We start from the raw sequence: 17,655 nt of genomic DNA on the forward strand, positions 1-17,655 counted from the left end.
ATTAGGGGCATGTATTGGTATGGGCTGGCATGGAGGGTATAAGGATCCATGAAGTTGGGTGCGGGAGGGTGATGAGGTGTGAGAGGCAAGAGTTATCATGCATGGCAGCTTATAAAACTACTAAAATGCAGTCCCACTGAACAGAGGCACACCTTCTGACCAGCCCACCATGGCATTCACTCACCCCAGTGACCACCTCCGCTTTGTTTCTGGAGTCAGTGGGCCTGAATCTATTCTGCATCTGCTGAGTGAAAATCCTGCATTTTGGGACACTTTCTATTGAGGCAGGTCCGGCAAATAGGAAATTTTCTCACTTTCAGCTTCTCAGAATTCGGCCCTATTTATCTCGTTGCAATGAAATTATCCGAATGGAGAGTGAGGGCAGAATCTTCTGAGTTCCACAAAGTCAGAGTTGAAAGTGGAACTGGGAGAAAGTTTTGATATCATGGCAATGGGCCCCCGAGGCAAACCGTTCCTGCCTCTGATAATCATCGCTTATTGTCACAAGTAGGCTTCAATGAAGTTACTGTGAAAAGCCCCCAGTCGCCACATCCGGCACCTGTTCCGGGAGGCCGGTACGGGGATTGAACCCGCACTGCTGGGTGTGTTCTGCATTACAAGCCAGCTCTTTAGCCCACTGTGCTGAGCAAAGAGCTGGCTTGTAATGCAGAACACACCCAGCAGTGCAGGTTCAATTCCCGTACCAGCCTCCCAGAACAGGCGCCGGATGCAGCGACTGGGAGCTTTTCACAGTAACTTCATTGAAGCCTACTTGTGACAATAAGCGTCTGATAATCATGACAGAGCTGCAGGGTAGTGATGCCCCAAATAATTACTCCAGAGGAGTTTCCCCTCCTCTCAGATGCCTTTTGGCTTCATCCTTCCTCATCTTTTGAAATATTATACAGGATTCAGGATGTTTACATTTTAAGGCGTCCTCCCGCTCTGCCTGAGCATGCCCACCTCTCCTGGTGGGGCTGCTAGCCTTCCAAAGCTGCAGACTCTCTGATTGGTCCTGCAGCTTTAGGAACCAGTCTACCATCCTTGATTGGATGTCAGATGTGGATGTGGTAAAATAGGACGGCGCCTCTCTGAACATCACTGTGGAGTGTGCACTGCAGACCCGTGTGGTGCAGGACCAGGAGGAAATGGTCCGGACTCCTGAAAGTAAATCATCACCAGTAGATTCTGACAGAGTATCCATGCAAAGGGGTGTACTTATATTCATAAAGTGACAGAAATGGGAGGTGTGCGAGTTACCCAAAGGCTCGATTGGTGAGAGTTTATTTGGAAGATATAGAACAATATTTGCAGGCATTAATGAAACATTAAGCACCCTCTTGTCTGATCAAATGGCTCCTGCCGCCAAACTCAATCTCCCACATATCAGCCCCTACCCCACACACACTAGGGCCATTCCCCTGCTCTGTCCCCGTAATCTCGCGCATTGATCATGACCAAACCAGCATATCTTTGGACACTAAGGGGCAATTTACTGGTGGGTGTGTTCGCAGACATCTTCAACCTCTTTCTACTCTGTTCCGAGGTTCCCACCTGCTTCAAGAAGACCTCTATCATACTGGTGCCAGGCAACATGCCTCAATGACTACCGACCAGTGGCCCTGACATCTATCATTCTGAAGTAATTCAAGAGGTTAGTCATGAGACACATCAGCTCCAAACTTCCAAATTGCCTTGATCCACTGCAATTCACAATGGCCCCACTCATCCCTGGAGCATCTCAACAACAAGCACTCGTACGTCAGACTCCTATTCATTGACGACAGCTCTGCCTCCAACACCATAATCCCAGTGTGCCTCGGTAGAGTGCTCTTTCAGAGGGCCGGTATAGACTCGATGGGCCGAATGGCTTCCTTTTGCACTGTAGGAAGTCTACGGTTCTATGAATGATCCCAAATACATTTTTGTGTGTTTCCCTTCAAATCATTAAGAAAAGAAAATGCATCACAAGTTATTTTGTAACACTTATTCAAATGCTAACCTGTCATTCTGGCAGCTGCCACGATAACTGAAAGCACATTTCAGAATACTATCCAATGTCATAAGGCTGATGTGTTGGTAAAGCTCCAGTGTATGATTTTCTTTTGTGCAAAGTTGTTCCCATTTATCCTGTGTAGAAAGACATTCATTTTCAACTTCTTTTCATAAAGCATTTATAAACAACACAACAGTTATTAGGTTGTTAATCAATTGAAAAAACATAATACGTTACTTTTGTTTGTATTTGCTGTACGTTCTCTTCCTGCAGTCTCTGATTTAAATATAGCTGGTGCATTTCCAGTACTATGTGTGGAGGGCAGGAATTTGTGCGCTTTGTGCTGAATTGAGTCAGGTAAAGCGTTATGATTGGTCCGGTCCAGCAGTAATGTTGAAAGTAAGTAAAGACAAACCAGCTGTCCAACCAACTGAGCGCTGGTTTAGTTCAGTTGGCTGGACAGCTGGTTTGTGATGAAGAACCCGTACAGCTGATGTTATTCATGAAGGCCCACCTTCTCAACCTTGCCCCTCACCTGAGATGTGGTGACACCACCAGTCAGTTCTCCCTCTCAAAGGGAAAAGCAGCCTATGGTCATCAGGGACTATGGCAACTTTACTTTCTTAGTAATTAATGCATGATCAATTGTACAAAGACTCAGATTGGTTACAACTGTGGCTTTATTGCAGTGATGCATGGCCTTCTACAGCAGCTGGCAAAATGGCAGCTGAATGGAGGACACACATATTTATATTCCTCTTCCTGGGCGGAGTCAGCAGGCAGGGGCTACCAGCGAACCTGTAGTACAGGTCCTACCTTACATCACCTAATACAGGTGTAACAGTGGTTTACCACAGTAATGTTAGCAGGATGTCTGCAATTTAAGGTATGACGAGCTCCAGTGTTTTATACTTTCAGTTGAGTCACCTTGGAGACACAAATTCAATAGTCCCCAAAAACTATTGGTGCAGGGATAATGCTGTGTTGATTGCAATACAGGCAACCAGCCAACTTTAATAATTTCAATCATTTTCAGAGGCAAGCCAATAGTTGTTTTGATGCAGCACCATTTGTCATTCAATCCCTCCTATATTCCATCCTATCACAGATCAGTCCTTTATATCTTTTTCTCAACCATCCCTCTTGAGTCTCATTGATCCCCTTGAGAGCCCATAAAGTAATGGTGGGATGTGGGGCCATAATAGTAGATTGGCTTCATCCTCCTTTGATTGCTAATTCATTGTTTTTCTTCCCTTCTTTCTATTGACTTTTTTCATCAAGAATGCAAACAAAGGGCTTCTTATAGCAAACCTCTTGCCGCGATCCAGGGCCAAAAATGTCCTGGTGCCAAGAAAGTTATTCACTCGGGCAAATTAAAGTTCAGTTCAATAGCTTCCCAAAATTTAAAAAAAACATATTTCCTGACAAATTCAGGTAATGAATTGTGTCGCCCAGCAGTGAGCACCTTTCATTGGATAATTTCCACTGGATAGATCTGTTCATGCCAAAGTTAAACTTACTGCTTTGACGTTTTACTGGTCGTGCATGACCTGGTGTCAGGATGAGGCCATGAAATCTCACAAGAGGCCTCTCGCCTTCACTGGGCGTGATCCAGATCAGTATATTTAAATGAGTCATTGGCAGATGGGTGAGCCATGTAAAACAACATAGACTTCAGTGGGACTGAAGGTTCTGCCTGTGACCAATGGCAAGTAGCCTCTGTTGCAGGAAAACCCATGCAGAAGAACTGGAAAACACTGGCCAATGTGGGCAAGACGCAATCTAACGATTACATAAACGAATCAAGGAAAAGACATCCTAGCAATAGTTTAAACTGATAGAGCGGGAAACAAGATTTGGTAGGTGAGCTTATACCTCACCAACCAAGTGGATAATGTTGGAACGTGGCCAAATATGACATGGAATGATCGAAAAAGAGGGATACAACAAGGAAGCTAAAAATATATAATTAGCATAGTTTGAAAACATAGCAGAAGGGAAAGAGGCCAAAAAAGACATTGACTATGCGACAATGACTCGAGAAGCAAGAACAGAAGATTGTTGTTAATCACTGCCTTTACGTGTGTGGTAGTCACCACTAACTGTATATTAGATGTAGTACGGTAAGGCTCCTGTACTAGAGGTACAGGGGTAAATCCCTGCCTGCTGGCTCCGCCCAGTAGGCGGCATATAAATGTTTGTGCACACCAGAGCTGCTCCCTTGCTGGTAGCAGCTGCAGGAAGCCACACATCTCAGCTCAATAAAGCCTCATTATTCTCGACTTTGTAGTAATTGATAGTGCATCAATTTATTTAGCTGAGATTTTACAGCGATGGAACTTCGTATCAAGCCTGATCGCCTACAGCTGCACCCTCAAGCAGCCAATGCCACGTTGGCTTTCAACCACTGGATAGCCTGCTTCGAAAGCTACCTCCGATCATCGGCTGAACAACCCTCGGACGCACAGAAGCTCCAGGTCCTTTATTCACGGGTGAGCTCTGATATTTTTCCCCTTATCCGGGATGTGCCCACTTACACTGAAGCAATAGAGCTCCTGAAAGGACATTACGTTCAGCCGGTTAACAAACTCTACGCTAGGCACCTCCTGTCCACGAGACAGCAACTCCCCGGTGAGTCCTTAGACGATTTCTGGCGTGCCCTGCACATCCTGGCGAGGAACTGTGACTGCCAGGCAGTTTCGGCAGTCGAGCATACAGAACTTTTAATCAGAGACGCTTTTGTTACGGGCATGGGGTCGGCGTATATCCGCCAGCGCTTATTGGAAGGGGGTACGTTTGATGTTGCGGCAACCAGGCAGCTCGTGAATTCGCTCACAGTAGCCTCCTGTAACGTACAGTTGTACGCCCCCGACCGCACAGCATACGCCCCCGACCGCATGGCACCCTCATGAACATCGTGGGCCCCAGCAGCTACAACCCCCAGCCCACCCCAAACCTGCACCGCGTGGCAGCCAGCCAACCCCGGGGGGCCCAAATGCTAATTCTGCGGGCAGACCAAACACCCCTGGCAGCGCTGCCCGGCGCAGAGCGTAACCTGCAAGACCTGCGGAAAGAAGGGACATTTTGCTTCTGTGAGCCAGGCCCGGTTGATCACTGCTGTTTCTAGGCCCCCATTTGCAACCCGTGGGCACCACCATTTTCATCACCGCAGACCACGTGCGGCCCATGGGTGATGGGTGCCGCCATCTTTAACGCTGCCTGCCATGTGCGCACCGTGGGCGCCGCCATCTTGAGCGCCATTTTGGATGGCGCCTCAGGACCCCTGCTCGTCGGGAACTTCGTCTGGCCGTTCATTGCCTGCCACCGCCGCCGACCAACCCGGGGCCTACCACCACCAGCCGTGGCTCGCCTCGATCACCCTCGACCAGTCCCGGCCTCACGACCTCGCAACCGAGATGACTATGGTGAAAAATCGATGGACACAAGACTTCTTGCCTTCTTGACTCCGGGAGCACGCAAAGCTTCATCCACCCCACTACGGTAAGGCTCCCTCGCGGTACACCTCATTACCCAGAGAATCTCCCTGGCCTTCGCATCCCATTTCGTGGAAATCCGGGGGTACTGCATCGCGACCCTCACAATCCAGGGCATAGAATTCAGCAACCTCCGACTCTACGTCCTCCCCAACGTCTGCGCTGCCCTGTTACTCGGTCTGGATTTCCAATACAATCTCCAAAGCTTAACTTTAAAATTTGGCGGACCCTTTCTGCCCCTCACTGTATGCGGCCTCACGACCCTGAAGGTTGATCCACCTTCCTTATTTGGAAACCTCACCCCAGATTGCAAACCCGTCGCCATCAGGAGCAGGCGGTACAGTGCCCAGGACAGGACCTTCATCAGGTCGGCGGTTCAGCGGCTGCTTCGGGAAGGCATTATTGAAGCCAAGTGGTAGTGGTAAAGACTGGGGAGAAACACAGGATGGTCATTGACTACAGCCAGACCATCAATCGGTACATGCAGCTCAACGCGTACCCCCTCCCACGCATATCTGATATGGTCAATCATATTGCACAATACCGGGTCTTTTCTACAGTGGACCTGAAATCTGCCTACCACCAGCTCCCGATCCGCAAGGCAGACCACCAATACACTGCATTCAAAGCAGATGGCCGCCTCTATCATTTCCTTAGGGTCCCCTTCGGCGTCACTAACGGAGTCTCGGTCTTCCAACATGAGATGGACCAAATGGTTGACCGGTACGGACTGCGGGCCACCTTCCCGTACCTAGATAACGTCACCATCTGTGGCCACGATCAGCAGGACCACGACGCTAACCTTCTCAAATTTCTCCACACCACCAAACTCCTGAACCTCACGTACAATAAGGAGAAGTGCTTGTTCCGCACCGACCGCTTAGCCATCCTTGGCTATGTTGTGGAAAAAGGAGTTCTCGGGCCCGACCCCAACCGCATGTGCCCCCTCATGGAACTCCCTCTCCCCCACTGCCCCAAGGCCCTGAAACGATGCCTGGGGTTTTTCTCCTATTATGCCCAGTGGGTCCCGAACTATGCGGACAAGGCCCACCCACTCATGCACTCCACAGTTTTTCCCCTGACGGCTGAGGCCCGCCAGGCCTTAAACCACTTCAAGGCAGACATTGCCAAGTCCACAATGCACGCGGTCGACGAGTCCCTCCCCTTTCAGGTCGCGAGCGATGCTTCGGACGTCGCTCTGGCCACCACCCTTAACCAGGTAGGCATGCCCGTGGCATTCTTTTCCCGCACCCTCCACACCTCCGAAATTTGGCACTACTCTGTCGAAAAGGAGGCCGAAGCCATCGTGGAAGCTATGCGGTATTGGAGGCATTAACTGGCCGGCAGGAGATTCACTCTCCTCATTGACCAACAGTCGGTTGCCTTCATGTTCAATAACACACAGCGGGGCAAGATCAAAAATGATAAAATCTTGAGGTGGAGGATCGAGCTCTCCACCTACAATTATGAGATTTTGTATCGCCCCGTTATGCTCAATGAGCCCCCCGATGCCCAATCCCAAGGTACATGTGCCAGCGCACAAGTGGACCAACTCCGGGCCCAAGACGATAGTCTCTGTCACCCGGGGGTCACCCGATTCTTCCACTTCATCAAGGTCCGCAACCTGCCCAACTCCATTGCAGAGGACAGGGCTGTCACCAGAGACTGCCAGGTCTGCGCGGAGTACAAACCGCACTTCTACCGGCCAGTACCGAGCACACCTGGTGAAGGCCTCCCGCCCCTTTTGAACGCCTCAGCATGGACTCCCCTCCACCGACCAAAATATGTACTTCCTGAACATGATCGATGAATACTCCCAATTTCCCTTCGCCATTCCATGCCTTGATATGATTTCTGCCACAGTCATTAAAGCGCTCAACAGAATCTTCGCCCTGTTCGGTTTCCCCATTTACATCCACAACGACCCGGGATCCTCCTTTATGAGTGATGAGCTGCGTCAGTTCCTGCTCAGCAAGGGCACTGCCTTGAGCAGGACGACCAGCTACAACCCCTGGGGAAACGGGCAGGTGGAGAAGGAGAATGGGACGGTCTGGAAGGCTATCCTGCTGGCCCGACGGTCAAAAATTCTCTCGGTCTCCCGTTGGCAGGATGTCCTCTCCGACACGCAATACGGCCGCATTTGGAGTATTGCGTGCAGTTCTGGTTGCCGCATTATAGGAAGGATGTGGAAGCATTGGAAAGGGTGCAGAGGAGATTTATCAGGATGTTGCCTGGTATGGAGGGAAGATCTTATGGGGAAAGGCTGAGGGACTTAAGGCTGTTTTCGTTAGAGAGAAGAAGGTGAAGAGGTGACTTAATTGAGGCATACAAGATGATCAGAGGATTAGATAGCGTGGACAGTGAGAGCCTTTTTCCTTGGATGGGGATGGCTGCACGAGGGGACATAGTTTTAAATTGAGGGGAGATAGATACAGGACAGATGTCAGAGGTAGGTTCTTTACTCAGAGAGTAGTAAGGGCGTGGAATAACCTGCCTGCAACAGTCGTGGACTCGCCAACATTAAGGGCACTTAAATGGTCATTGGATAGACATATAGATGATAAGGGAATAGTGTCGATGGGCTTTAGAGTGGTTTAAAAGGTCGGCGCAACATCGAGGGCCGAAGGGCCTGTACTGTGCTGTAATGTTCTATGTTCTATGACACGCTTCACTCCATCCGATCATTACTCTGCACTGCAACTAACAAAACCATCCATGAACATCTCCTTGCCTTCCCCAGGAAGTCTACCTCCGGGGTTTCTCTCCCAACATGGCTGGCAGCTCCTGGACCCATCCACCTCCGCAAACACGCGAGGACCCAAAAGGCGGACCCGTTAGTCGAAAGAATACAACTACTGCATGCGAACCGCAGTACGCTTACGTGGCGGACCCGCACCCACGGCCCACCACCCGACACCCCCGCTCCGATTGCCCCGGTGCCACTCACCCTCCCCCCAGCGCACCTCACCACAGCCCCCACCCCTGGACGATCCGTCCTCCCATTGGTTCCACTCGGGGATGAAGACGAGGACAACGCGCTCCTGGAGTCACAGGCGACCAAATCGGCGCCCGCATCACCACCGGGACCCAGGCGATTACAGCGGAGGATCAAGGCAACCGACCGACTGAACCTGTAAATTTTGCCTGAACTGTAAATTTTTGCAGCACCCCCGCTGGACTCTTTTTTTAAAAACAGGGGGTGAATGTGGTAGTCACCACTAATTGTATATTAGATGTAGTACGGTAAGGCTCCTGTACTAGAGGTACAGGGGTAAATCCCTGCCTGCTGGCTCTGCCCAGTAGGTGGCATATAAATGTGTGTGCACACCAGAGCTGCTCCCATTCTGGTAACAGCTGCAAGAAGCCACACATCTCTGCTCAATAAAGCCTTGATTATTCTCTACTCTTGCCTTTGTAGTAATTGATAGTGCATCAACGTGTTTTTAAAATGTTTTATTCTTTTCTCAAAAGTTACAAAGCCAATGTCCATAATGGACAGGGCAAACCCCTATTCATCTCCTTGCTCCAAAAACCAACTTAAATCCAATGCATGGTCTTCAAAAAAAGGGACATACTCCAGGCTCACAAGAACAGGCATTGCACATTGTATTATTATTTAATATTAATTACTAATAAATATTATTATTAAATATTATTTGATTCACTGTGCTTGTTGTCCTATCTGTATTTGGGTCACAAACGAGTCCATAACCATATTTTCATGCATGTATGCATCAGGTAAATGACAGGCAAAAGAAATAACCACTTCCAGCTGAATTGAAAATTTTCCTGCAATCCCACCCTTACACCTGAAAATCAAAATTAAGCTGCAGTGTTAAACATGCCAATCTCGTGTATAATAGGATTTTAACCATAGCATTTCAAAAGTAATTTCTCCTTGATAGCGTCATTTAAGATGTATCTAGACAGATACATGAATGGGCAGGAAGCAGAGGGATACAGATCCTTTCGAAAATAGGCAACAGTTTTAGATAGAGGATCTGGATCGGCGCAGACTTGGAGGGCCGAAGGGCCTGTTCCGGTACTGTAATTTTTCTTTGTTCTTTGTCATGAATGGAATAAATAACAGCCCTATCCACATATAGTGTGTTATTTTCATCAAAGGAGCAAACATAAGGGGCGGATTCTCCATCCTGGGACGTCCAGAATGCGTTCTCCAATGAGACGGAGAATCAGGCGTCGGGGGAAAATGAGTGTCAGTGCCCCGACTCCCACTGTGCCGTGTACAAGGTCCATGATGTGCGTCTGCACGGGGATGCAAATGGATCTTAATGACCCACTCTCATCTATTTAGCAGGCTCAGCACCCTACACTCTGCTTTCCCGCAAACCCCAGTCCCCGCAGCCGGCAATCACTTGGGTACAAGTCACTTGTAGTTTTTACCAGCATGGTCCTAACATGGTGGACCAAGGTGCCAATGGTTACTCCCTTGGCGCACCACGCGGTCCACCACGTCTGGGTCACGCTGGTAGCGACCATCCGGGCCCACCTGAGGGTCAACCCCAGCCCCCAACAACGCACTAGCTGCCCATGCCTCTTCTACCATTACCTCCACAGGGACCACTGTAATAGGGGGACGCTCCACAGGGATCCCTGTAATAGGGGGACCCTCCACAGGGATCCCTGTAATAGGGGGACCCTCCACAGGGATCCCTGTAATAGGGGGATGCTCCACAGGGATCCCTGTAATAGGGGGACCCTCCACAGGGATCCCTGTAATAGGGGGAACCTCCACAGGGATCCCTGTAATAGGGGAACCTCCACAGGGACCACTGTAATAGGGGGACACCCCACAGGGACCACTGTAATACGGGGACCCTCCACAGGGACCACTGTAATAGGGGGAACCTCCACAGGGACCACTGTAATAGGGGGACCCTCCACAGGGATCCCTGTAATAGGAGGACCCTCCACAGGGATCCCTGTAATAGGGGGACGCTCCACAGGGATCCCTGTAATAGGGGGACCCTCCACAGGGATCCCTGTAATAGGGGGACCCTCCACAGGGACCATTGTAATAGGGGGACACTCCACAGGGACCACTGTAATAGGGGGAAACTCCACAGGGATCCCTGTAATAGGGGGACCCTCCACAGGGATCCCTGTAACAGGGGGACCCTCCACAGGAATCCCTGTAATAGGGGGACCCTCCACAGGGACCACTGTAATAGGGGGGACCTCCACAGGGACCACTGTAATAGGGGGACGCTCCACAGGGATCCCTGTAATAAGGGGACCATCCACAGGGACCACTGGAATAGGGGGACCCTCCACAGGGATCCCTGAAATAGGGGGACCCTCCACAGGGACCACTGTAATAGGGGGACCCTCCACAGGGATCCCTGTAATAGGGGGAACCTCCACAGGGACCACTGTAATAGGGGGACCCTCCACAGGGACCACTGTAATAAGGGGACCCTCCATAGGGACCACTGTAATAGGGGGACCCTCCACAGGGATCACTGTAATAGGGGGAAACTCCACAGGGATCCCTGTAATAGGGGGAACCTCCACAGGGATCCCTGTAATAGGGGGAACCTCCACAGGGACCACTGTAATAGGGGGACCCTCCACAGGGACCACTGTAATAGGGGGACCCCCCCCCACAGGGATCCCTGTAATAGGGGGACCCTCCACAGGGACCACTGTAATAGGGGGCCGTCCACAGGGACCACTGTAATAGGGGGAACCTCCACAGGGATCCCTGTAATAAGGGGAACCTCCACAAGGATCACTGTAATAGGGGGACGCTCCACAGGGACCACTGTAATAGGGGGACGCTCCACAGGGATCCCTGTAATAGGGGGACCCTCCACAGGGACCACTGTAATAGGGGGAACCTCCACAGGGATCCCTGTAATAAGGGGAACCTCCACAAGGATCACTGTAATAGGGGGACGCTCCACAGGGACCACTGTAATAGGGGGACGCTCCACAGGGATCCCTGTAATAGGGGGACCCTCCACAGGGACCACTGTAATAGGGGGAACCTCCACAGGGATCCCTGTAATAAGGGGAACCTCCACAAGGATCACTGTAATAGGGGGACGCTCCACAGGGACCACTGTAATAGGGGGACGCTCCACAGGGATCCCTGTAATAGGGGGACCCTCCACAGGGATCCCTGTAATAGGGGGACCCTCCACAGGGATCCCTGTAATAGGGGGACGCTCCACAGGGACCACTGTAATAGGGGGACCCTCCACAGGGACCACTGTAATAGAGGGACGCACCACAGGGACCACTGTAATAGGGGGACACTCCACAGGGATCCCTGCAATAGGAGGACCCTCCACAGGGACCGCTGTAATAGGGGGACCCTCCACAGGGATCCCTGTAATAGGGGTAACCTCCACAGGGACCACTGTAATAGGGGGGCCCTCCACAGGGATCCCTGTAATAGGGGGACCCCCCACAGGGATCCCTGTAATAGGGGGAACCTCCACAGGGATCCCTGTAATAGGGGGACCCTCCACAGGGACCACTGTAATAGGGGGGACCTCCACAGGGACCACTGTAATAGGGGGACGCTCCACAGGGATCCCTGTAATAAGGGGACCATCCACAGGGACCACTGGAATAGGGGGACCCTCCACAGGGATCCCTGAAATAGGGGGACCCTCCACAGGGACCACTGTAATAGGGGGACCCTCCACAGGGATCCCTGTAATAGGGGGAACCTCCACAGGGACCACTGTAATAGGGGGACCCTCCACAGGGACCACTGTAATAAGGGGACCCTCCATAGGGACCACTGTAATAGGGGGACCCTCCACAGGGATCACTGTAATAGGGGGAAACTCCACAGGGATCCCTGTAATAGGGGGAACCTCCACAGGGACCACTGTAATAGGGGGACCCTCCACAGGGACCACTGTAATAGGGGGACCCCCCCCACAGGGATCCCTGTAATAGGGGGACCCTCCACAGGGACCACTGTAATAGGGGGCCCTCCACAGGGATCCCTGTAATAGGGGGACCCTCCACAGGGACCACTGTAATAGGGGGACCCTCCACAGGGACCACTGTAATAGGGGGACGCTCCACAGGGAGCACTGTAATAGGGGGAACCTCCACAGGGATCCCTGTAATAAGGGGAACCTCCACAAGGATCACTGTAATAGGGGGACGCTCCACAGGGACCACTGTAATAGGGGGACGCTCCACAGGGATCCCTGTAATAGGGGGACCCTCCACAGGGATCCCTGTAATAGGGGGACCCTCCACAGGGACCCCTGTAATAGGGGGACGCTCCACAGGGACCCCTGTAATAGGGGGACCCTCCACAGGGACCACTGTAATAGAGGGACGCTCCACAGGGACCACTGTAATAGGGGGACACTCCACAGGGATCCCTGCAATAGGAGGACCCTCCACAGGGACCGCTGTAATAGGGGGACCCTCCACAGGGATCCCTGTAATAGGGGGAACCTCCACAGGGACCACTGTAATAGGGGGGCCCTCCACAGGGATCCCTGTAATAGGGGGACCCCCCACAGGGATCCCTGTAATAGGGGGAACCTCCACAGGGATCCCTGTAATAGGGGGAACCTCCACAGGGACCACTGTAATAGGGGGACACCCCACAGGGACCACTGTAATAGGGGGACCCTCCACAGGGACCACTGTAATAGGGGAACGTCCACAGGGATCCCTGTAATAGGGGGACCCTCCACAGGGATCCCTGTAACAGGGGGACCCTCCACAGGAATCCCTGTAATAGGGGGACCCTCCACAGGGACCACTGTAATAGGGGGACCCTCCACAGGGACCACTGTAATAGGGGGACCCCCCCCACAGGGATCCCTGTAATAGGGGGACCCTCCACAGGGACCACTGTAATAGGGGGCCCTCCACAGGGATCCCTGTAATAGGGGGACCCTCCACAGGGACCACTGTAATAGGGGGACCCTCCACAGGGACCACTGTAATAGGGGGAACCTCCACAGGGATCCCTGTAATAAGGGGAACCTCCACAAGGATCACTGTAATAGGGGGACGCTCCACAGGGACCACTGTAATAGGGGGACGCTCCACAGGGATCCCTGTAATAGGGGGACCCTCCACAGGGATCCCTGTAATAGGGGGACCCTCCACAGGGACCCCTGTAATAGGGGGACGCTCCACAGGGACCCCTGTAATAGGGGGACCCTCCACAGGGACCACTGTAATAGAGGGACGCTCCACAGGGACCACTGTAATAGGGGGACACTCCACAGGGATCCCTGCAATAGGAGGACCCTCCACAGGGACCGCTGTAATAGGGGGACCCTCCACAGGGATCCCTGTAATAGGGGGAACCTCCACAGGGACCACTGTAATAGGGGGGCCCTCCACAGGGATCCCTGTAATAGGGGGACCCCCCACAGGGATCCCTGTAATAGGGGGAACCTCCACAGGGATCCCTGTAATAGGGGGAACCTCCACAGGGACCACTGTAATAGGGGGACACCCCACAGGGACCACTGTAATAGGGGGACCCTCCACAGGGACCACTGTAATAGGGGAACGTCCACAGGGATCCCTGTAATAGGGGGACCCTCCACAGGGATCCCTGTAACAGGGGGACCCTCCACAGGAATCCCTGTAATAGGGGGACCCTCCAGAGGGACCACTGTAATAGGGGGAACCTCCACAGGGACCACTGTAATAGGGGGACGCTCCACAGGGATCCCTGTAATAAGGGGACCATCCACAGGGACCACTGTAACAGGGGGACCCTCCACAGGAATCCCTGTAATAGGGGGACGCTCCACAGGAATCCCTGTAATAGGGGCCCTCCACAGGGATCCCTGTAATAGGGGGACCCTCCACAGGGATCCCTGTAATAGGGGGAATCTCCACAGGGACCACTGTAATAGGGGGACCCTCCACAGGGACCACTGTAATAGAGGGACCCTCCACAGGGACCACTGTAATAGGGGGACGCTCCACAGGGATCCCTGTAATAGGGGCCCTCCACAGGGATCCCTGTAATAGGGGCACCCTCCACAGGGACCACTGTAATAGGGGGAACCTCCACAGGGACCACTGTAATAGGGGGAAACTCCACAGGGACCACTGTAATAGGGGGACCCTCCACTGGGACCACTGTAATAGGGGGACCCTCCACAGGGACCACTGTAATAGGGGGAACCTCCACAGGGACCACTGTAATAGGGGGACGCTCCACAGGGATCACTGTAATAGGGGGAACCTCCACAGGGATCCCTGTAATAGGGGGACGCTACACAGGGATCACTGCAATAGGGGGATGCTCCACAGGGATCCCTGTAATAGGGGGACCCTCCACAGGGATCCCTGTAATGGGGGACCCTCCACAGGGATCCCTGTAATAGGGGGACCCTCCACAGGGACCACTGTAATAGAGGGACGCTCCACAGGGACCACTGTAATAGGGGGACCCTCCACAGGGACCACTGTAATAGGGGGACCCTCCACAGGGATCCCTGTAATAGGGGGAACCTTCACAGGGACCACTGTAATAGGGGGAACCTCCACAGGGACCCCTGTAATAGGGGGACCCTCCACAGGAATCCCTGTAATAGGGGGAACCTCCACAGGGATCCCTGTAATAGGGGGAACCTCCACAGGGACCACTGTAATAGGGGAACGTCCACAGGGATCCCTGTAATAGGGGGACCCTCCACAGGGGTCCCTGTAATAGGGGGACCCTCCACAGGGATCCCTGTAATAGGGGGACCCTCCACAGGGATCCCTGTAATAGGGGGACCCTCCACAGGGACCACTGTAATAGAGGGACGCTCCACAGGGACCACTGTAATAGGGGGAACCTGCACAGGGACCACTGTAATAGGGGACCCTCCACAGGGATCCCTGTAATAGGGGGACCCTCCACAGGGATCCCTGTAATAGGGGGAACCTCCACAGGGACCACTGTAATAGGGGGAACCTCCACAGGGACCCCTGTAATAGGGGGACCCTCCACAGGAATCCCTGTAATAGGAGGACCCTCCACAGGGACCACTGTAATAGGGGGACCCTCCACAGGGATCCCTGTAATAGGGGGAACGTCCACAGGGACCACTGTAATAGGGGGCCCTCCACAGGGATCCCTGTAATAGGGCGACCCTCCACAGGGATCCCTGTAATAGGAGGACCCTCCACAGGGACCACTGTAATAGGGGAACCTCCACAGGGAACCCTGTAATAGGGGGACCCTCCACAGGGAACCCTGTAATAGGGGGACCCTCCACAGGGATCCCTGTAATAGGGGGACCCTCCACAGGGATCCCTGTAATAGGGGGACCCTCCACAGGGATCCCTGTAATAGGGGGACCCTCCACAGGGACCACTGTAATAGAGGGACGCTCCACAGGGACCACTGTAATAGGGGGACCCTCCACAGGGATCCCTGTAATAGGGGGACCCTCCACAGGGATCCCTGTAATAGGGGGACGCTCCACAGGGACCACTGTAATAGGGGGACCCTCCACAGGGATCCCTGTAATAGGGGGACCCTCCACAGGGGTCCCTGTAATAGGGGGACCCTCCACAGGGATCCCTGTAATAGGGGGACCCTCCACAGGGATCCCTGTAATAGGGGGACCCTCCACAGGGACCACTGTAATAGAGGGACGCTCCACAGGGACCACTGTAATAGGGGGAACCTGCACAGGGACCACTGTAATAGGGGACCCTCCACAGGGATCCCTGTAATAGGGGGACCCTCCACAGGGATCCCTGTAATAGGGGGACCCTCCACAGGGACCACTGTAATAGAGGGACGCTCCACAGGGACCACTGTAATAGGGGGACCCTCCACAGGGACCACTGTAATAGGGGGACCCTCCACAGGGATCCCTGTAATAGGGGGAACCTTCACAGGGACCACTGTAATAGGGGGAACCTCCACAGGGACCCCTGTAATAGGGGGACCCTCCACAGGAATCCCTGTAATAGGGGGAACCTCCACAGGGATCCCTGTAATAGGGGGAACCTCCACAGGGACCACTGTAATAGGGGAACGTCCACAGGGATCCCTGTAATAGGGGGACCCTCCACAGGGGTCCCTGTAATAGGGGGACCCTCCACAGGGATCCCTGTAATAGGGGGACCCTCCACAGGGATCCCTGTAATAGGGGGACCCTCCACAGGGACCACTGTAATAGAGGGACGCTCCACAGGGACCACTGTAATAGGGGGAACCTGCACAGGGACCACTGTAATAGGGGACCCTCCACAGGGATCCCTGTAATAGGGGGACCCTCCACAGGGATCCCTGTAATAGGGGGAACCTCCACAGGGACCACTGTAATAGGGGGAACCTCCACAGGGACCCCTGTAATAGGGGGACCCTCCACAGGAATCCCTGTAATAGGAGGACCCTCCACAGGGACCACTGTAATAGGGGGACCCTCCACAGGGATCCCTGTAATAGGGGGAACGTCCACAGGGACCACTGTAATAGGGGGCCCTCCACAGGGATCCCTGTAATAGGGGGACCCTCCACAGGGATCCCTGTAATAGGAGGACCCTCCACAGGGACCACTGTAATAGGGGAACCTCCACAGGGAACCCTGTAATAGGGGGACCCTCCACAGGGAACCCTGTAATAGGGGGACCCTCCACAGGGATCCCTGTAATAGGGGGACCCTCCACAGGGATCCCTGTAATAGGGGGACCCTCCACAGGGATCCCTGTAATAGGGGGACCCTCCATAGGGACCACTGTAATAGAGGGACGCTCCACAGGGACCACTGTAATAGGGGGACCCTCCACAGGGATCCCTGTAATAGGGGGACCCTCCACAGGGATCCCTGTAATAGGGGGACGCTCCACAGGGACCACTGTAATAGGGGGACCCTCCACAGGGATCCCTGTAATAGGGGGACCCTCCACAGGGGTCCCTGTAATAGGGGGACCCTCCACAGGGATCCCTGTAATAGGGGGACCCTCCACAGGGATCCCTGTAATAGGGGGACCCTCCACAGGGACCACTGTAATAGAGGGACGCTCCACAGGGACCACTGTAATAGGGGGAACCTGCACAGGGACCACTGTAATAGGGGACCCTCCACAGGGATCCCTGTAATAGGGGGACCCTCCACAGGGATCCCTGTAATAGGGGGAACCTCCACAGGGACCACTGTAATAGGGGGAACCTCCACAGGGACCCCTGTA

At 53.3% G+C, this 17,655-nt stretch overlaps 1 protein-coding gene across 3 annotated transcripts in view; it reads right to left on the reverse strand.

Moving 5' to 3' along the window:
• LOC119964641 (cytochrome P450 4B1) overlaps positions 1 to 17,655 on the reverse strand; it is a 158,740-nt gene that overhangs the window by 60,523 nt on the left and 80,562 nt on the right. For all 3 annotated transcript variants that reach the window (XM_038794384.1, XM_038794386.1, XM_038794385.1), the window contains exon 5: positions 2,003 to 2,130. In XM_038794384.1, the coding sequence (XP_038650312.1) occupies positions 2,003 to 2,130 (128 nt within the window). The remainder of the gene's footprint in view (positions 1 to 2,002; positions 2,131 to 17,655) is intronic.

Source organism: Scyliorhinus canicula, chromosome 4, assembly GCF_902713615.1.
Source record: "Scyliorhinus canicula chromosome 4, sScyCan1.1, whole genome shotgun sequence".
Classification (NCBI taxonomy): Eukaryota; Metazoa; Chordata; class Chondrichthyes; order Carcharhiniformes; family Scyliorhinidae; genus Scyliorhinus; species Scyliorhinus canicula.